General features: G+C 35.8%; 1 protein-coding gene across 18 annotated transcripts in view; it reads left to right on the top strand.

The window, feature by feature from the left end:
- UNC80 (unc-80 homolog, NALCN channel complex subunit) overlaps positions 1 to 22,241 on the top strand; it is a 218,256-nt gene that overhangs the window by 70,773 nt on the left and 125,242 nt on the right. For all 18 annotated transcript variants that reach the window (XM_070489851.1, XM_070489843.1, XM_014867746.3 and 15 more), the window contains exon 22: positions 15,133 to 15,305. In XM_070489851.1, the coding sequence (XP_070345952.1) occupies positions 15,133 to 15,305 (173 nt within the window). The remainder of the gene's footprint in view (positions 1 to 15,132; positions 15,306 to 22,241) is intronic.

Below are 22,241 nucleotides of genomic sequence, written 5' to 3'. Positions count from 1 at the left end.
ATTCACTAAGAATATTTCATTTTAGAAATCATGTTGTCTTTATTTGAGGGAAGATATTTCATTAATTAAAGCAATGTTTTTTTTTCAACTGATAGCAAAATTTACTGAATATCTTCTATGTGTTCAGCTCTGCCATAAGCTCTATGGGAAATGCTGCTTAAAGAAATACTAGATTTTGAAATTCCCCTTTTTAGATTTAACAGCTTATAAAAAATAAATTCTATGTAAATTATACCTCAATAAATTTAATGCAGAAAAACAAATAGTAAATAAATTCAACTAAAATGTATGGAGACTAAAACATTAGTTATGGCCAGGGAAGCCAAGGGGCATTCTTACATCCTAATGTGTTTACATAAAAGATTCATCAAGAAGAGGTACATTTTATAGCCAAATTACTTTTTAAAATTTAGGTCATAATAATTTACAACATTGTGAAATTTCAGTTGAACATTATTATTTGTCAGTCACCATATATATGTGCCCCTCTACTCCTTATGCCCATCCCCCAACCCCCTTCCCCTCTGGTAACCACTAATCTGTCTCTTTGTCCGTGTGTTTGTTTATCTTCCACATATGAGTAAAATTATATGGTGTTTGTCTTTCTCTGTCTGGCTTATTTCACTTAACATAATACTCTCAAGGTCCATCCATGTTGTTGCGATGGGACGATTTTGTCTTTTTTTATGGCTGAGTAGTATTCCAGTGTATATATACACCAAATCTTCTTTATCCAGTTATCAGTTGATGGGCACTTGGGTTGATTCTATATCTTGGCTATTGTGAATAATGCTGCAGTGAACATAGGGGTGCATAAGTCTCTTTGAATTATTGATTTCAAGTTCTTTGGGTAAATACCCAGTAGGGGGATAGCTGGGTCATATGGTATTTCTATTTTTAATTTTTAAAAAGATCTCCGTACTGTTTTCCATAGTGGCTGCACCAGTTTGCATTCCCACCAGCAGCATATGAAGGTTCCCTTTTCTTCACATCTTCTCCAACGTTTGTTATTTTTTCTCCTGGTGATTATAGACGTTCTAATGGGTGTAAGGTGATATCTCAGTGTAGTATTGACTTCCATTTCCCTGATGATTGGTTACGTTGAACATCTTTTCATGTGCTTATTGGCCATCTGTATATATTCTTCGAAAAAAATGTCTGTTCAGATCTTCTGCCTATTTTTTGATCGGGTTGTTTTTTTTTTTTTTTGTAGTTCAGTTGTGTGAGTTCTTTATATATTTTGGAGATTAATCTCTTGTTGGAGATATGATTTGCCAATATTTTCTCCCAGGTAGTGAGTTGTCTTTTCATTTTGATTCCTTTGCCTTGCAGAAGGTTTTTAGTCGGATGAAGTCCCACTAATTTATTTTTTCTCTTGTTTCCCTTGCCTGAGTAGACATGGTGTTCAAAAAGATCCTTTTAAGACTGATGTCAAAGAGTGTACTGCCTATATTTTCTTCTAGGTGTTTTGTGGTTTGACATCTTACCTTCAAACCTTTGATCCATTTTGAGTTAATTTTTGTGTATGCCAAAAGATAATGGTCTACTTTCATCCTTTTCCATGTGGTGATCCAGTTTTCCCAGCACCATTTGTTGAAGAGACTCCTTTCTCCATTGTATGTTCTTGGCTCCTTTGTCAAAGATTAGCTGTCCGTAGATATGTGGTTTTATTTCTGGGTTTTCACTTCTGGTTCCATTGTCTGTTTTTGTACCAGTACCATGCTGTTTTGATTACTATAGCTTTGTAGTATATTTTGACTTCAGGGATTGTGATGCCTCCAGCTTTTTTATTTTTTCTCAGGATTGCTTTAGCTATTCAAGGTCTTTTGTTGCCCCATGTAAATCTTAGGATTCTCTGTTCTATTTCTGTGAAGAATATCATTGGGATTCTGATTGGGATTGCGTTGAATCTGTACATTGCTTTAGGTAGTATGGACATTTTGACTATGTTTATTCTTCCAATTCATGTGCATGGAATATCTTTCCCTTTCTTTATGTCATCATTGATTTCTTTCAATAAGGTCTTATCATTTTCTTTGTATAGGTCTTTCATCTCCTTGGTTAAATTTATTCCTAGATATTTTATTCTTTTTGTTGCAATTGTAAATGGGATTGTATTCCTGAATTCTCTTTCTGTTAGTTCGTTATTCAAGTGTAGAAATGCTACTGATTTTTGTAAGTTGATTTTGTGCCCTGCAACTTTGCTGTAGTTGTTGATTATTTCTAATAGTTTTCTGATGGATTCTTTAGGGTTTTCTATATATAGAATCAAGTCATCTGCAAACAGTGAGAGTGTCACTTCTTCGTTGCCTATTTGGATTCCTTTTATTCCTTTCTCTTGCCTAATTGCTGTGGCCAAAACCTCCAGTACTATGTTGAATAAGAATGGTGAGAGTGGACACCCTTGTCTTGTTCCTGTTCTCAGAGGGATAACCTTCAGTTTTTCCCTGTTGAGTATGATGTTGGCTGTGGGTGTGTCATATATGGCCTTTATTATGTTGAGGTGCTTCCCCTCTACATCCATTTTATTAAGAATCTTTATCATAAATGGATGTTGAATCTTGTCAAATGCTTTCTCTGTGTCTATTGAGATGATCATGTGGTTTTTATTCCTCATTTTTTGATAACGTGGTGTATCAGATTGATTTGCAGATGTTGAACCATCACTGTGTCCCTGGTATAAATCCCTCTTGATCATGATGTATGATCTTTTGGTTGTATTGCTGTATTCGAGTTACCAATATTTTGTTGAGGATTTTTGCATCTGTGTTCATCAGTGATATTGGCCTGTAGTTTTCTTTTTTTATGTTGTCCTTGTCAGGCTTTGGTATCAGAGTGATGTTGGCCTTGTAAAATGTGTTAGGAAGCATTCCATCTTTCCTAATGGTGTATGATCCTTTTAATGTAGTGCTGTATTTGGTTTGCAAATATTTTGTTGAGGATTTTTGCATCTATGTTCATCAGAAATATTGCCGTGTACTTTTCCTCTTTTGTGTTGTGTTTGTCTGGGTTTGGGATCAGGGTGATTTGGCCTCATAAATATGTTAGCAAGTGTTCCATCTTCTTCAACTTTTTGGAATAGTTTAAGAAGGATAGGTATTAAATCTTCTTTGAATGTTTGGTAGAATTCTCCAGAGAAGCCATCTGGTCCTGGACTTTTGTTTTTTGGGAGGTTTCTGATTACTGTTTCATTCTCTTTCCTTGTGATTGGTCTATTCAGATTCTCTATTTCTTCTTGATTCGTGTTGGAAGGTTGTATGAGTCTAAGAACTTATCCATTTCTTCTAGATTGTCCAATTTGTTGGCATATAGTTTTTCATAGTATTCTCCTTTAATCCTTTGTATTTCTGTGGTATCCATTATAATTTCTCCTCTTTCATTTCTGATTTTATTTGTTTGAGTCTTCTTTCTGTTTTTCTTAGTAAGTCTGGCTAAGGGTTTGTCAATTTTTTTTATCTTACCAAAGAACCAGCTCTTAGTTTCATTGATCCTTTCTACTGTTTTTGTTTGTTTGTATCAGTTTCATTTATTTCTGCTCTAATTTTTATTATTTTCCTCCTTCTGCTGACTTTGGGCTTTGTTTGTCCTTTTTCTAATTCTGGTAGATGTCGTTTAAGATTGCATATTTGAGATTTTTCTTGTGTGTTAAGGTGGGCCTATATTGCTGTGAATTTCCTTTTTAGGACCACTTTTGCTGCATCCCATATGAGTTGGTATGGTGTATTTTCATTTTCATTTTCTCCAGATGTTTTTTGATTTCTCCTTTAATCTCTTCAATGATCCGTTGGTTGTTAAGTCTCCTCATATTTGTACCTTTCCCAGCTTTTTTCTTGTAGTTGATTTCTAGTTTATAGCAGTATCGTTGGAAAAGATGCTTGATATGATTTCAATCTTCTTAAATTTACTGAGGCTTGTCTTGTTTCCCAGCATGTGGTCTATCCTTAAGAATGTTCTGTGTGCACTTGAGGAGAATGTGTATTCTGCTGTTTTTAGATGGAGTGTTGTATATATCTATTAAGTCCATCTGATCTACTTTTTCATTTAATTCCACTATTTCCCTGCTTAACTTTCTGTTACCATGAGGTTTGTATAAAAAATCTTATAGATGAGATAGTTCATTTTCTCATTGCCTCTATTTCCTTATCTAAGCAGGTTCCATCTCTTTTCTCTTCTCCATCTAAGTTACTGTCGTCACAACTTATTCCATTTTGTGTTATGAGTTTGTGGCTAAAATGATGAGATTATAGTTATTTTTGATGTTTTCCTTCCCTTTATCCTTAATGTTATAATTAAGTGTTTGCTAACCTCTTTCTGAGAGAGAGCTGCAAATTTCTGATTTCGTCTATCTTCTTGCTGAAGGCTTTGTAAAGCCTTTATTTTTTTCTTTTTTTGCTTATGAAGGCCTCTTGATCATTTCTTGTTGGAGGGATCTTATGGCAATGAACTCCTTCAGCTTTGTTTATCTAGGAAGGTTTTTATTTCTCCATCATATCTGAAGGGTACTTTCACTGGATAGAGTATTCTTGGCTGAAAGTTTTTGTCTTTCAGAATTTTGAATATATCATTCTGCTCTTTCCTAGCCTGTGAGGTTTCTGCTGAGAAATCCTGTAAAAGCCTGATAGGGGTTCCTTTGTAAGTTATTTTCTTCTGCTTTGCTGCCCTTAATATTTTTTCTTTGTCATTCACTTTTGCCAGTTTTACTACAATATGACTTGAAGAATGTCTTTCAACATTGATGTAATTAGGAGATCTATTGGCTTCTTTCACTTGTAATTCCAGCTCCTTCCCCAGGTTTGGAAAGTTCTTAGCTATTATTTCTTTGAACAAGCTTTCTGTTACTTTCTCCTTCTCTTTTCCCTCTGGAATACCTATAATCCTTGTGTTGAATTTCCTAATTGAGTTGGATATTTCTCAGAGAATTTTTTCATTTCTTTTTAGTCTTAGCTCTCTCTCCTCCTCCATCTGAAGCATTTCTATTGCTGTCCTCCAGATTGCTAATTCTGCCCTCCATCATATCTGCTCTGTTATTCAAGGACTCCAGATTTTTCTTTATCTGATTCATTGTGTTTTTCATCTCCAACATTTCTGATGGGTTTTTCTTTATAGTTTCAATCTCTTTTGTGAGGAATTCCCTCTGTTCATTAATTTTATTCCTGATTTCATTGAACTGTCTCTCTGAATTTTCTTCTAACTCATTGAGTATTTTTATAGCTATTTTGAATTCTCTGTCATTTAGATTGTAAATTTCTGTGCCTTCAGGATTGATTTCTGGGTGCTTGTCATTTTCCTTATAGTCTAGAGTATTAATATATTTCTTCATACTACTCAAGCGGGTGGATTTGTGCCTTCACATGGTGATAGTATCTGATCACAAATTCCACCTACTGTGACCGGGGGAGGTCTGGAGCTGTGTATTCTGAGCCCACCATGATCCCTGGCATTTGTGCCCATCCTCTTGAATCTCTGTTGACAGGTCCCGTCTGCAATTGCCTGCTCACAGCTGCTGCTTTACTAACGTATGTGCAGGCCCTCTGGTGGGGGTCCCTTCCTCTGGCCCACTGACCAAGCTAGTGCTTGGGGCAGGGGTGGGGCACTTTCTTTCACTTGTGCAATCCTGTGGGCCTTCTCACTCTGCCCTTGCTAGCTGCTCTCCCGGGGTGCTGGCTTGATGAAGACACCCCAGCAATAGCTTAGCCACCTCTGTGTGGGGCTTTCCCATGGGCTATGAGGGAACTTGCAGAGCAAAAGTGTTCCTGCAGAGGGCCACCCCTTCGCTGTCTCTTCTCAGAGCCATGTGCAGTCCCACAACCTGGGTCACCACCAGTGGGAGAAGGAGAGGAGATCCACTTACCTCCTTCCACTTCCTCCGGGGGTGTCCAGCACCTCCACCTTCAGATGTATGGCTGCATGGGTCTTTCATATGTGTTTTGTGTTGTGTGAATGTCCTCTGTTGGTATATGAATGTGCTGTTCATTGTGTCTCAGGGGTCAAGTCTAAAGGAAGAGCTCACTCTGCCATGATGCTGATGTCACTCCACCAAATTACTTTTTAACATTCTTGTTAGTATTACAATATGGAATTCCAGCATGGTACAATTTACAGTTTGTAACAGGTATAGTGTTGATTTTTGTCTTACAATAAGTTTTCCTGGCATAATCACTACCTTCAGCAGGATATAAAATTCTGACCTCCTTCAACATATACACTTGAATATTCTAGAGATATAGTGTATCACAGTGGTTAAGAGTACAGGCTTGTGGTCAGTAAGTCTGCATTTGAACCTTGACTTTACAACTTTCTATTGCTTGAACTTAGACTGGGCTACTTAACCTGTCCCTTTCTCCCTTTATCTCTCTGCTCTGTTCTCTTTCATTCTCTCACTCTTTTGTTTATCATCTTTAAAGATTTATCTTATATGGCCGTTACAAAAAAGAAACAAAATAAATTATAAAATATTTTATACAGTTCTTGGTACATATTAAGTGCCCACAAAAGGTAGCCAGTATATTGTCATCTATTAATGTGATATGGATACAATGGAAATTTTTCATTGGAAATAGCTTTCATTTACAGGATGACCTTAAGTCCTGGGCTCATAGGATTCTGCTGATCTTACCTGTAATAAATGTACATCATTCTGTGAAGCAAAGAATATAAGTTCTTGTTGACATTTTTCTGATCATTTCTTATTATTTTCCTTACACTCCTTAACTGCATTGTTTCTGAAGTTCTTTTGATCAAAATAGCATTTCCTTTAGTAATATTTAGTACATTTCTTTTAGAATTAATTATCCTGTCAAAAAATATTGAAAAAGATGTGGAACACAATGCTTTCTTTAGTAAAATGATGGCAACTGTTCTTAATAAATTGGTTAAATAAGAATAAGTTTTTTGACCATCCATCCTGTCTTATGTATTAGTTTTATTACAAATTTGAGGCATTTATAAATCAATGTATTTTAAATCTTAATTATAGTAACAAATAATAAAAACAATTGGATTCACTAACAAGAAAAATATTATTATTTGGGGCCTATCTTAAATTCAAACTTTAAGTTCAAGAACTGTTAGGGTTACAATTTTTTTAAGGATGAGATTTCCTCTGATGTGTGTAACTATTAAAAGACTATATATATAAATGATTGATAAAGTAACATAGATAGGAATAATAACAGGAAGTTACCTGTTCTGGTAGCTTTGGTAATGCCTAGTCAGTAAGTAGAGTAGCATTTTGAAAGGCAACTATCTGGAAACAAGGTTGTCCAGGAAATATTTGTCCTTTATGTGTAGGTTTTAACTGTGCCTTCTTTGTGCCATATAAGACTGTGTTTTGAAGTTTTTTCGCCATCAGATTGTTCTTGTGCTGCTTCATTTTGCACTTGATACAAAATATGCTACAGTAACTGAAAAAAATATGGAAAGTTTGAATATGAAATTTTGAATATGGAATATTTGCATCTGAAAAGGAAGTCTACCCATAAGAAATTAAATGTGGGAAATTTTGATGATGATATTTTAATTATATTCTGAGCCATTTTCTCTACTTCTGAAAATTTTCAAACATAGACAAAATGTAAAGAGAATGGTCCAGTGGATCTGAAATATCCATTGCCTGCTTTCAATATTGATCAAAACCTTTCCATATTTCCTTCATTTATCTTTAATATTTTTAATGTGTTTTCAAACAAATCCCAGGCATCATCATTTCACATCTACATACTTCAGTATGATTCTGAGCCATTTTGAAAGTTGTAGGCCAAAAATTGGTCATTATTTTTATGCTGTGCCATAATTTTTGTCTTGTGGTTCAAAGGAATCTATTCCCTAAGCATGAACTGCTTCCAAAGTATGTGTTCAATAAAAAGGTGGGTGCCCACCTTTTTCCACTAGTAGATATGAAGGCTGACATCCCTGTATGTGAAACACTTTCATGGTATACCTGGGCCCATAACTGTAAACACCCCCTTTAACTACCATGAATGCAAGTTGTTAAAGAGATAATTGTAACTCTGGATTTGATTTTCAAAAGCAAATTTGCAAACATTTGTGTTTATGATGAGGAGAAAAGTATTCACTGTGTAGCCTGAAACCACCAGTAGTGACACACTTGTGTGTAGGATACCTCACTTGAGAGCAACAGCTACAAGAGCCACCTTTGTGCTGAGGCAACAGGTGGGAAAGTGGGGCAGTGGGTAGAAGGGGTCAGAGTATTCTTGACAGAATAAGTGAGAAAGCCATTTCTGGAAATCAAATATATGACTGCTTAGTGAGGAGCGGGTGTTGGTAATATTGCAAATGAGGGTGTCAGCACAAATTAAGCCAAGTTCTCAGTCGGTGATTCTCATCCTGGGAGTATATGCTTAGGTGTCAGAGGTACATTTCAGAATCCTGAGAAAGGGCTTGAGCCTTGTTTTAAAAGCTATATTCAATATTATAACCTTATAAAAGAAAAACTAAAAATATATATGCTAGGAGCTATGGAGAAATCATGAGATATTTAATTTTTTTTTAAAAATGTGCCTGGGGATTTAAAAAGATGATAAACAGTGCTTTGTGTTGTTCTTCCCTAATGTGTGATTCTTAGACTTTCTGTATCAAAATCACGTGGAGTATTTATTAAAAATATATATAACACCCAGACCTATGGAATCAAAATCTCTATTGATAGAACCTGATATTGTGTGTTTTAATAAGCTCTGGACTAATTCTCATTCGTAGGCAGCTTAACTATTGAAAAATAAGGGAAGAAGGTTCAGTGGTTCCCCAAACTCTGACCATGGTGCAGGGTCAGGATGACTGCATCATTATTATCTGGGAGGCTTTACAAAGCACACATTTTTACACTCCACCTCTAGAGATTCTGATTCTGAAGGTCTGGATAAGATTCAGGAACTTCCCAGATAATTCTGATACACAGCCAGGTTTGGAAACCTTGGAATTAAATGACCCACCTACAAGGTCCTTTACAACTCTAATAGTCAGTGATTCTTTGCATTGTAACTGACAAATCAACATGCTGTCCTAGATATAAATTTATTGTAACATCTGAAATTGCACAGTGATTGCCTCTTCTATAGAAACGAGAAGGAAGTTGTCAATTACAGGAAGAATCATTTTAAATATGCCCTACCTAATACATAGATATAAGCACAGAAAAAGTGGCAAAATGAGGAGGCAAAGGAATATATTCTAAGTAAGGGAACAGGACGAAATGCCAGTAAAAGAACTAAACAAAGCAAAAATAAACAATCTACCTGACAAAAAATTCAAAGAAAAAATCATAAGGATGCTCACTGATCTTGGGAGAAGAATGGATGAACCCAGTGAGAACTTCAATAAAGAAATGTAAAATATTTAAAACACCAATCAGAAATGAAGAATATAATACTGGAAATGAAGAATGCACTAGAGGGACTCAATAGCAGAATAGATGATACAGAAAAATAAATCAGCGAGCTGGATGAAAGACTAGAGGAAATCACCCTAGCTGAATAGATAAAAGAAAAAAGAATTAAAAAGAACAAGAACAGTCTAAGGGACCTCTGGGACAACATCGAGCACACTAGCATTCGTATTATAGGTGTCCCAGAAGAAGAGAGAGACAAAGGGTCAGAGAATCTATTTGAAGAAATAATCGCTGAAAACTTTCCTAACCTAAGGAGGGAAACAGACATCCAGGTACAGGAAACTTTTCTAACCTAAGGAGGGAAACAGACATCCAGGTACAGGAAACACAGAGAGCACCAAACAAGATAAACCCTAAAAGGTCCACACTAAGACATATTATAATTAAAATTCCAGAATTAAAGACATAGAGAGATTCCTAAAAGCTACAAGAAAAGGCAACAAGTTACATACAAGGAAACCCCTTAAAGCTATCAGCTGAAATCTCAGCAGAAACCTTACAAGCTAGAAAGGAGTGGCACAATATATTTAGAGTTCTGAAAAGAAAAAACCTACAGCCAGGAATACTCTACCTGGCAAGGTTATCATTCAGAATGGAAGGAGAGATAAAGAAGTTCCCAGACAAGCAAAAATTAAAGGAGTTTATCACCAAGAAACCAGCCATACAAGAAACGCTTAAGGGACTTATTTAAGTGGGAAAGAGAAAACCACAAATAGGAATAAGAAAATTATCACCAAAAAAGCAATAAAATCACTGATAAAGGCAAAAATACAGTAAAGGTAACAGGCCAACAACTTATGAAGATAATGTGAAGGTCAAAAGACAAAAGTACTAAAATTACCTGTTTCCATGATAAGAGGGTAACAGATACACACACAAAGAGGTTAGATATCATATTAAAAACATAAAATGTGGGAGGAGGGGAGTAAAAGAGTAAAGCTTTTAGAAAGAAGTCAAGCTAAGGACACCATCAACTTAATATAGATTGCTATATACATAAATATTATATAGGAACCTCATGGTAATCACAAAATCAGAAACCTATAATAAATACAAAAAGCTAAGAGAAAGGAAGCCAAAAATAGTACTAAAGAAAGTCATCAAACTACAAGGGAAGAGGACAAAAGACAAAGAAAGGAACAGAGAAGAAATACTAAAACACCCAGAAAAAAGTGACAAAGTGGCAATAAATGCATACTTATCAATAGCTACTTTAAACGTCAATGGACTAAATGCTCCAATCAAAAGGCATAGGGTGGCCAATTGGATAAAAAAACAAGACCCATTTTATGCTGCATATAAGAGACATCCTTCAGACCTAAAGACACTCACAAAATAAAAATAAAGGGATGGAAAAAGATATTCCATGCAAATGTCAATGAAAAGAAAGCTGGGGTAACAATACATAGAGAAAATAGACTTTAAAACAAAAACTGTAACAAGAGACAAAGAAGGACTCTACATAAAGATAAAGGGAACAATCCAACAAGAGGATATAACACATAAGTGTCTATGCACCCAACATAGGAGCACGTGAATAAATAAAGCAATTATTAACAGACATAAAAGGAGAAATAGACAGTAATACAATAATAGTAGGGGACTTTAACACTCCATTTGCACCAATGGATAGATCATCCAAATGGAAGATCAATAAGGAAACATTGGTCTTAAATGACACATTAGACCAGATGGACTCAATGGATATATATAGAACATTTCTTCCAAAAACCACAGAATACACATTCTTTTCAAATGCACATGGAACACTTCCAAGATTGATCACATATTAGGACACAAAACAACTCTCAATAAATTTAAGAAGATTGAAATAATACCAAGCATCTTTTCTGACCACAAAGGTAAGATATTACAAATCAACTACAGGAAGAAAATTAGAAAAGCCACAAAAATGTGGAGATTAAACAAAATGGTACTGAACAACGATTGAGTCAGTGAAGAAATCAAAGGAGAAATCAAAAAGTACCTGGAGACAATTCAAAATGAAAATACGACATGCCAAAATTTATAGAATACAGCAAAAGTGTTTCTGAGAGGGAAATTTACAGCAATCCAGGTGACCTCAATAAACAAAGAAAATAACAGTGTACCTAAAGGAACTGGAAAAAGAAGAATAAACAAAGCCCAAAATCAGTAGAAGAAAGGAAATAATAAAAATCAGAGCAGAAATAAATGAAATAGAGAATTAAAAAACAGTGCAAAAAGTCAATGAAACCAAGAGCTGGTTCTTTGAAATGATAAACAAAATTGACAAACCTTTAGCTAGACTCACCAAGAAAAAAAGAGAGAAGGCTCAAATAAATAAAATCAGAAGTTAAAGAGGAGAAATTACAACAGATACTTCAGAAATACAAAAGGTTATAATGTCTCCTTTTATGTCTATTAATAATTGCTTTATTTATTTAGGTGCTGCTATGCTGGGTGCATAGTGTTCTACTATGAAAAGGTATACACCAAGAAATTAGAAAATCTAGATGAAATGGATAAATCCTTAGAATCATACAACCTTCCAAAACTGAATCAAGAAGAAATAGAGAATTTCAGTAGACCAGTTACCAGTAAGGAGATCAAAAACCTCCCAAAACATAAAATTCCAGTACCACATGGCTTCCCTGTTGAATTCTACCAAACGTTCAAAGAAGACATAATACCCATCCTTCTCAAACTCTTCCAAAAAATTGAAGAGGAGGGTAAGCTTCCTAACTCATTCTAGAAAGCCAACATTTCCCTGATACTAAAACCAGACATGGACAACACAAAAAAAGAAAATTACAGGCCAATATTACTGATGAACATTGATGAAGAAATCCTCAACAAAATACTAGCAAATTGAATACAACAATACACTAAAAGGATCATACACCATGATCAAGTGGGATTTATTCCAGGGATGCAGGGATGGTTCAACATCCACAAATCAATCAATGTAATAGACCACATTAACAAAATGAAGAATAAAAATCACATGATCATCTCAATAGATGCAGAGAAAGCATTTTACAAGACACAGAATCCATTTATGATAAAAACTCTGAATAAAATGGGTATAGAAGGAAAGTATCTCAACATAGTAAAGGCCATATATGAGAAACCCACAGCTAATATCATTCTCCATGGAGAAAAACTGAAATCTATCCTTCCACGAACAGGAACCAGGCAAGGATGCCCTCTTTCACCACTCTTATTTAACATAGTATTGGAAGTCCTAACCAGAGCAATCAGGCAAGATAAAGAAATAAAAGGGATCCAAATTGGAAAGGAAGAAGTGCAACTGTCACTATTTACAGATGACATGATTTTATATATAGAAAACCCTAAAGAATCCACTAAAAAACTTTTAGAAATAATAAATGAATGTGGTAAATTTGCAGCATACAAAATCAACATACAAAAATCAATTTGCATTTCTATACACTAATGATGAAGTAGCAGAAAGAGAAATTAAGAATACAATCCCTTTTACATTTGCAACAAAAATAATGAAATACCTAGGAAAAAAGCTTAACAAAAGACGTGAAAGATCCACACACTGAAAACTATAAAACATTATTGAAAGAAATTGAAGAAGACACAAAGGAATGGAAAGAGATTCTGTGCTCTTGGATTGGAAGAATTAACATAGTTAAAATGTCCATACTTCCTAAACCAATCTATAGATTCAATGCAATGCCAATCAAAGTTCCAACAACACTTTTCACAAAAATAGAAGAATCCAAAAATTTATGTGGAACAACAAAAGACCCTGAATAGCCAAAGGAATCTTGAGGAAAAAGAATAAAGCTGGAGATATCATACTGCCTGATTTCAAAATATACTACAAAGCTATAGTAACCAGAACAGCACAGTACTGGCAGAAAAACAGACACACAGATCAATGGAATAGAACCAAGAGCTCAGAAAGAAATCCACACATATATGGACAGCTAATTTTCAACAAGGGAGCCAAGAGCATACGATGGAGAAAGGAGAGTCTCTTCAATAAATGATGCTGGGAAAACTGGACAGCCACATGTAAAAGAATGAAAGTAGACCATTATCTTGCACCATGCACAAAAATCAACTCCAAATGAATTAAAGACTTGAATTAAGACCTGAAACCATGAAAATTTTAGAGGAAAACATAGGCAGCATGCTCTTTGGCATCCATCTTAGCAGCATATTTTCAAGTAACATGCCTGACTGGGCAATGGAAACAAAAGAAGAAATAAACAAATGGGACTACATCAAACTAAAAATCTTCTGCACTGCAAAGGAAACCATCAACAAAATGAAAAGACAACCTAACAATTGGGTGAAGATATTGGCAAACCATATATGGGATAAGGGTTTAATATCCAAAATATGGAAAAAACTCATACATCTCAACAACAAAAAAACCAACAACCCAATTAAAAAGTGGGCAAAAAATCTTGAGAGATTTCTCCAAAGAAGATATATGGATGGCCAACAGGCATATGAAAAGATGCTCAACATCATTAGCTATCAGGGAAATGCAAATCAAAACTACAATGAAATATCACCTCACTCCAGTCAGAATGGCTATAATTAACAAGACAGGAAACAACAAGTGTTGGAGAGGTTGTGGAGAGAAGGGAGCCCTCATACACTGCTGGTGGGAGTGTAAACTGGTGCAGTCACTATGAAAAGCAGTATGGAGTTTCCTCAGAAAATTAAGAATAGATCTACCATATGATCCAGCTATTCCACTGCTGGGTATTTATCCAAAGAACTTGAAAACACTAATGCATAAAGATACATGCACCCCTATGTTCATTGCAGTCTTGTTCACAATAGCCAAGACTTGGAAGCAACCTAGGTGCCCATCAAGGGATGAATAGATAAAGAAGATGTGGTATTTATACACGATGGACTACTACTCAGCCGTAAGAAATGGTGAAGTCCAGCCATTTGTGACAACATGGATGGACCTTGAGGGTATTAGGCTAAGCTAAATAAGTCAGAGGGAGAAAGTCAAATACCGTATGATCTCACTCATAAGTAGACGATAAAAACAACCACAAACAAACACATAGTAACAGAGATTCGATTGGTGGTTACCAGAGGGGAAGGGGTCAGGGGCTAGGGTGAAAGGGGTGATTTGGCCCATGTGTGGTAATGTATTGTAATTAGTCCTTGGGTGTTGAACATGATGTAATCTACACAGAATTCGAAATATATTACAATGTACATCTGAAAGTTACAGAATGTTATAATCCAATATTACTGCAATTAAAAATGTGATAAACCAATGTTACCACAATAAAAAATTAATTAATTAATTTTTAAAATTTGCAGAAAAATAAAATAGTCTTTATGGCAAGAGAGCAAAATCAGAAGACAAATTAATGAGTAAGAAATGACAAATAAATAAATAATTAAATAAATAAACCTAAAGCTCTCATCATTTAGAAAGGAGACCTGGTAGCAAAATGATATTTATATATTCAAATATTTAAATTTAAATAAACAAATATTTAAATTTATATGTTTACATATTTATGTAAAAACCTGTATTTACATATGCCGTTTGTCACTAGATTCTGAAAGGTCAGGGTGTGTCCAAATAAGCTTTTGGATGGAGAGGAGGGAGGGGGAGTCAGGAGGAAGTTTTCAGGCCAACGCTACAGAAAACACGTTATTACAACTTTGAAGCTCTTGTTAAATCTGTGGTCCACTACACTCTTTCCTTCATTCATCCACCACAGGTTGCCACAGTTTTGACGACCATCTGTCTCCCAACCAAGATAGCGGAAAAAGCAAAAACGTCGTGAATCTGGGAGCAATCCGACAAGGCATGAAGCGATTTCAGTTCCTGTTAAACTGCTGTGAACCGGGCACAATTCCGGATGCGTCCATCCTGGCAGCTGCCTTGGATCTTGTAAGTTGTCAGGAGACTGCCCGCCCTGTTCCCGATTCCAGTGAATCCTGCTAATGGAAGGAAGGATGGATCCCTAATCCTAACCCTAACCGTGAGGCTGTGTTTTGTTTTGTTCTGTTTTCTGAGCGTTAGTGGCAAAAGGAGGAAGATAGGTGGTGAAAGAAAATAAAAAGGACAAAAATCGTAATAAATATGATCTGGGAAGTAGAATGTTTAGCATCATGATTAAAAATCTGTGAGGGCTCTGAAATCAGACTGCCTGGGTTAAAATCACTTGGCATTTACTAGCTAAACCTCTGTAAAATGAGAGTAAGAGTCATAATAATATTGTACCTACTCTTAGGGCTGGTGTGAGGATTAAATGAGATATTAGATGTAAAGGCCTCATCTCATGCCTGAAATATAGTAACTGCTCAATAAAGTAGGCTGTTATTATGATCATATTATTATTAGCCTTATGTCTGTCATGTGTTAGTCCTTTAAGCTCTGAGTCTTGGCTTAATTGTCTGCCAATTGGAGGAAAAATATGAATGAAGCATCAATTGAAGTTAATTGTGCAGAAGCGTTTGGACCCACCTATGATGTTACACACCTGAAAGGGATTAGGGAGTATAAAGTGGATCTTGTTTAGAAAGTATTTTTGTCTGGTAAACTAGGCCCAGATGTGAGTTTTGAACTCAGCATCTCAATTTCCTTTATTTACTTCTGGTCTAATAAAATCTTCATATACTGTATAAACACTGGGTACAAAATACCAAGTATATATCAAGAAATAAAAGTGTTTTATTTTCACTTTTAAAAAAGAAAAACTAAAATGGACTTTGGTTACAACAAAAAACTTCAAACCTGTCTATAAACGATCCCTTTTCTAGGCTTTATAACACATGAATAAATGACCACTGGTCACTCATATTTTATAGAAAACATGGAAAATCATCCAAACCTGATAATGTAATTCATGACATTTTTCTGTGACATTTGCAGCTTTTGCTCTCAGGATGTTTCGTAAGCAGCAAGCCTGAAATGCAAATACCACTGGAATCACTCAAAATGATGACTTGTCATTATGTAAGATTTTTCAGTCCATTTCCCATTCGCAGATGTTGGCCTTTGCAAAGATATATTTTTTAATTCCAAAATGTTCAATGTGTATTGATGTATGCTACAGTGACTGTAAAATGTAGAGAGTCACAGGTCTCCAGGAGAGCAGAGCCTGGTGGCAATTAAGCAATCAAAGAACAACGAGATGCCTGTCTACAGCAAGAGAACTTGACAAGGCAAGGAGCTTAAGAAATGCTCGTTAAAATATCCACAAATTCCTATTTTGTAACTCTCAGATTTGCAATGATTAGAAACAGTTGACAGGGTATAAAATCAGACATGACTACATGGTGTTGGTAGTAGCGGATGCTGAGGATTTTTTAGGGAACAGAAGGAAGTCTTGGAATAACAGGATGACAGTGAAGGTGCGGTCATGGTGAATGGAGCGCTCACTGGCTCCTCTCTGAGTATAAGTAATTTTGAACTGGATACAGTCATGGAGGAGGGGCAGTTCTCTAAGTATCAAATACATCAAATGGCAAGGGGGTGGAATTTAAAAGCCTGGAGTCACTGTGGCTTACAAGATGCTCATCATACAATAAGTAATTAATTAACTCAACCAGTGTCTATGGAGAGCTTCCTATGTGCCAGGCATGGTGCTACTGTTGATGGTAACGCAACCACACTCAGTGGAGAGCTTCACCTGTTTTGCACCTTTTCTTATGAAGATTATATTTGTAGAGTGATCTATTTTTCAGACTTCCTAGTGTACAACAGTCTAAAGTTAGTAAACTAATGACTAACATTTATTGCGTGCCTACTAGGTTTCTAAAGCAAAAAATTGAAGCTCAGAAAGACCAACTCACAGGGCAGGGCTACAAAGCCAGCAAAGGATAGAGGCAGATTAGAACCTGGGTCTGTCTTCACAGATCCTATATTTTGTACTCCACCATGTTGACTTTCTCTTAAAAAATTGTGTGAGATCACTATAGGAACTTACTTTTAAGCATGCAAAATTAATAAATTCTTTATTTTTTACCTGATAGTTTAAATGCGATTAGGAGAGTAAAGATGACAGAAGCTAGTGGAACGGTCATTAAACTCACAGTGACAATTGTGCATTAGCATTTTACACATGGTTTAAGCTGTAATGTCCAAAGGTGTTGCCGTGTCCATCTTTATCTCAGTCCTAAAGTCATAGCTACTTTGGAAAATTTTTAGACAAGTGAGGCATCAAATTTCTCAAACAACTGCCTAATGAGATTAAGGAAAATGATAATAACAAACCATGTTATTTCAACTCGTAGAAGAATTGAGAGAGAGAGCTAGGCAGAGCTGGCCAAGAAATCAGAGAATGATGGGATAATAGCATTTGGACAACTATCAGTGAAATAGGCACCTGATGACAGAGATGACAGATTGTCTTTCACTCACTGGGAAGGTCTAGCCCTCACACTTTCAGACATCCTGAGTGGAAATCTCCACATGAATATGTATCATGCAATGAACTTTATGGAGCAGCTCTTTTCATTCACTTCTCTTCCACATGAGAGAACAGAGGCCCCAAGAGCTGAAGTGACTTTACTCAAGGTCATATAAGCCGGTCAGTGCTCAAACTGGGCTCAGAGCAGAATTTTCTGATTCCCTTCAAGACTCTTAGCAATACCGTATGCTTTCTCAGTAAAAAAAAAAAAAAAAAATTAAATCAATCAGAATGAGTATCTCTTGATACATTGAAAATATACTTAAATGCATATGGTTTCCATAATAAAGAAGATTGTGAATGATTTTTAATGGTCCAAAAGCATTTGACTCTTTCCTTATCACATGAATACATGATGAATTGATAATAGGAAAATATATGAGATTTTTTAATCTAAAGGATCATACAGCACATTCACCCTCTAAGCCAGTGGTTCTTAACATTTTGGGGACATAGACTCTTTTAGGATTAGATGAAAGCTATGGAAGTTCTCCCAAGAGAAGTGCACTTACACACAAAATTTAGCATATAATATCAGAAGGTTCATGGACCAAAAACCCATTCATGAAATGAAAAACGTTAAGAACTCAATCTCAACTAAAGCATTATCACTGGCAAAATGAGACTCTTTAGTCAAGTAATTGGAATGATTTTATTAACATTTATTGATGATATAAAAACAGAAGGAATATTGCCTCCTACCTGGAAAGCTTTTAGGATTTATATAAGATACATAGGCACGGGAGAAATAGGAGGGTTGTCACAAAGAACGCAACACATTTGAAGCTTGAGAAATCCCAATAGAACAAGTTAACACTGGTTTCTGACTGGAGAGTATTGTAAGAGCAATGTTGATGAATGCTTTGATAATCAAGTCTCTTGGGTGTTGAGATTTCATTCCCTCTCATCAAGTGGCTCTGGCCCCGTCTGATTTCCAACTGCTATAATGCTTACAGTCTCAAAGGAGATGTGATACAGGGGTTTTGAGGTACAAGTACACTCTATTCCTGGCTGTAGTTTGACTCCTACCATTAAGTTGGGCCAAACCCCATAGAACACTTAAAATTTATTTTACTTCCCCAAAATAAGGCTATGTCCAAATAGTTGCCAAACCACTAAATTCTGCTTTCTTCCTTTCCTGTGGAACATACTCTGGCCCTGTTTTAATCTTATAATCTTGTGGTAAGAAATAAAATAAAGGCAGCTTGATGCTTATAATCAGTGTGTTGAGCCTCAAAGAGGCGTTTTCTGATCATTGTAGATGTCCAGTGGTGAAGTAGCTGCATTGGGAAGCAATGAGCTCTTTGTCTCTAGACTGGATTCAGTGGGGGCCTGTGTACAGTGGGCTTAAGAAGTGGGTGGTTAGTACAAGTTCCCTTCTTATCTGAGAGTCTTTGATTCTAGGTCAAAGCCAAGGAGTGTGTAGAGGTCAGAGGTCAGAATTCCAGAGGTCAGATTCAGTTAAGGATTATAGGAGCCCAGCGGTTTCCATTGTCAGACAAAGAGAGAATCCGGGTAGAGCTGGTTGGTTGAATAAAAGGGATAGGTGATGATGGTGGTAGTGGTGGTGGTGTGCTGGTAGTGGTGATGGTGGCAGAGGCGGTGGTACAGGATAACAGTAGTAACATTTTTGTTACACTTGATAGTTTATTAAGCACCTTCACATTCATTATTTTATTTATTTGTATGAGAGGAAAGGATGAAGCCAAGAAATCGTCCCCAAATAAGGGCACACTTAAATTCAGTTTCTCAGGTATGGAAAAGTGAAGGAAATGAAGTTACTGGTGAATTCTGACCAGTGGACTGAGGGGAAGGGAAATGTAGCTGCACGTCCCATGTGCTTGAATCAAAGTGGCATTCTGTGATTAGTTATTTGTACAGGTGTGACAACTGCAATTGTTTGTACCTGTTGATCGGAGTTAGGAGTTCCTCAGGATTGCTCTGACTTTCACAAATGTCTTCTGCTAAATGCGTTTTCAGCTTTTGCTTCCTCGGTCTTTGGCTTTACTTAATGTCTGATCTTATCTGCTTCCTGTCTTTCAGAAATGCATCACTTTTAAAATATGTTTTATATGTTTTCCAATGCATTGTGCTTTTAGTCATATAAATATATGAATGTATATACAAATATGTATGTAAATATAGGTAGGAATGTTTATATTTCTATCTAGTATTGAGACGTAGGTGTAGATATAAATGACATAGATGGATAGATTGATGACAGATAGATGATAGCTAGATGACAGATAGATGTGCGGATGCAGTGCAGATGTCGGTGTAGATACGGATACAGATACAGACATAGTTGTAGATTCTGCCGTTTCATCAGATGGGATTTGGAAGAGGAAGGGAAAGATGAATATGTTCTGTTCACCACACATTCCAGTTCAACACTTTCTCCCATGTAGCTCTTATATTGTCTGTTTTTGTTGGACTTTGAACTTATTTTTTTTTTTAAAGATTTTGTTTTCTCCTCTTTCTCCCCAAAGCCCCCCGGTACATAGTTGTATATTCTTCGTTGTGGGTCCTTCTAGTTGTGGCATGTGGGACACCGCCTCAGCGTGATTTGATGAGCAGTGTCATGTCCTCGCCCAGGATTCGAACCAACGAAACACTGGGCCGCCTGCAGCGGAGCACATGAACTTAACCAGTCGGCCACGGGGCCAGCCCCCTGAACTTATTTGTTAAGTGCAGCTTTAAGACAATTTTTGCATTATAACATAATTTTTATTTCAAAACAGTGTTCGTTGTTTTATTGCCTTAGTTATAGAATTTAAATGTGGTATTTTTTTGCAGTTTTCTTCAGAATTAAAAAGTATCAAGCGGAAGAAATACTAGGAATGTCAGTGTTCAAAGTCTTGCCCATCTAAAGGTTTTTGTTTGTTGTGAACAATCCTCTTGTCGTTATCGCTGTGACTACTAAACTTAGGAATAATTGGTTCAATTTTAAGTCCAACGCAGCTCTTCCTAGCACTCTTTCTCTTTAATATAAATTTAATAGATGTAACTGGAAGGCATTTTTAAAAAGACATGTTTTAGAAAGGACTCTTTTCACTTCTAAGTTTATATAATCGACAAGCACAAAAATAGATAGAAAAATTAAACAGCTTAACCAAAAGGCACATCTGTTTTCTATATATTCCACGTAAAATAGTCTATCCTTTTTTATCCAGTTGAATTTATAACATGTACAGACATAGTGCTTTCTAATTGATTGGTAATTTATTTGCATGAGTGACACTCATAATAAGGTCAGTTTGCTTTAGGAGCAATTCCATGAATATAAGAAAGGCAGTGGGATCATAGAATTCTCCCTAATCTGTGCATGGAGAAAACCTAATTCTGGTTAATTATATAGGCTTATAAATAGATAGCTTTAGGAGGAGTGATTATATAATTTTTGTCCAAACTGGGACACTTTTGGGAGTGAAAGGAGGTGCTATTGATAATTATACCAGTTAAACAGCCATAACCGGAACTATCCTGGGGAAATTGAGACATTTGGTCACCATAGGTATAGTCACACGTTCAGAGTCCCTGCATCAAATTTAACCCACATTTGGGCTTACCGTCAATAGACTGCCTGGTCATCAGTGCAGACCAGCTTCTTTCAAGGAGATAAGAACATATGCATAAGAAGAATTGTCAAAGCAAAATAATACTGTTTTCTCTTTTGAATCATAAGAAAAGTTTAAATAATTCAGTAATAACCCAAACTAAATCATCAAATTATTCACTTAATTCTAGTAGTACTCTTATATCATTGAATTTTTTAAAAGATTATAACTATGAAATGTAACATAAAAAGAATGTACATCATAAATATGTAGAGTTTAAAGAAAAAAATTTAAATGCCACATATCCACCACATATCTGACGCAATAGGACATTTCTGCTTTCTTTAAAATCCCCTGCATTCTCTTCTCTAACCACACACCCCCACCTCCCAGAACACACTGCTCTCTTGAATTTTGTTTTACTCTTTCTTGTGCTTGCTTTATTTTACCACATGAGTTTGTGTCCCTAGGGAATATATTGTTTTGTTTTACTTTCTTTGGCCTAGATTTGAGGTTCATTTACGTTAAAGCATGTTGTCCTCTTTCTGTTCAGTGTTAAATTTGAGTTCCTCCTTCTTGTTGCTTTCAGCATTATGACATTAATTTTCACTCATGAATCGTATTGGTTTGAATATACCACAGTTTACGTATCTATTCTGTGTTAGATGGACATTTTTATTTTTTCAAAATTTTGGCTATTTTCAATAATGCTTCCATGAATATTACTGCATATGGGCCTTGATTCACAATAGTTATCTAAATACACATAAGGATGGAATTATTGAGTCAGTTTTACTCTATGATGCCAAAGCATGTTTCAAAGCAGTTGCAATGATTACACATAGGCACTAACAG

This window comes from Equus asinus, chromosome 19 (assembly GCF_041296235.1).
Source record: "Equus asinus isolate D_3611 breed Donkey chromosome 19, EquAss-T2T_v2, whole genome shotgun sequence".
Taxonomy (NCBI): Eukaryota; Metazoa; Chordata; class Mammalia; order Perissodactyla; family Equidae; genus Equus; species Equus asinus.
Note: the sequence above shows the minus strand (reverse complement) of the source record. Positions and strands in the feature narration are given on the sequence as shown.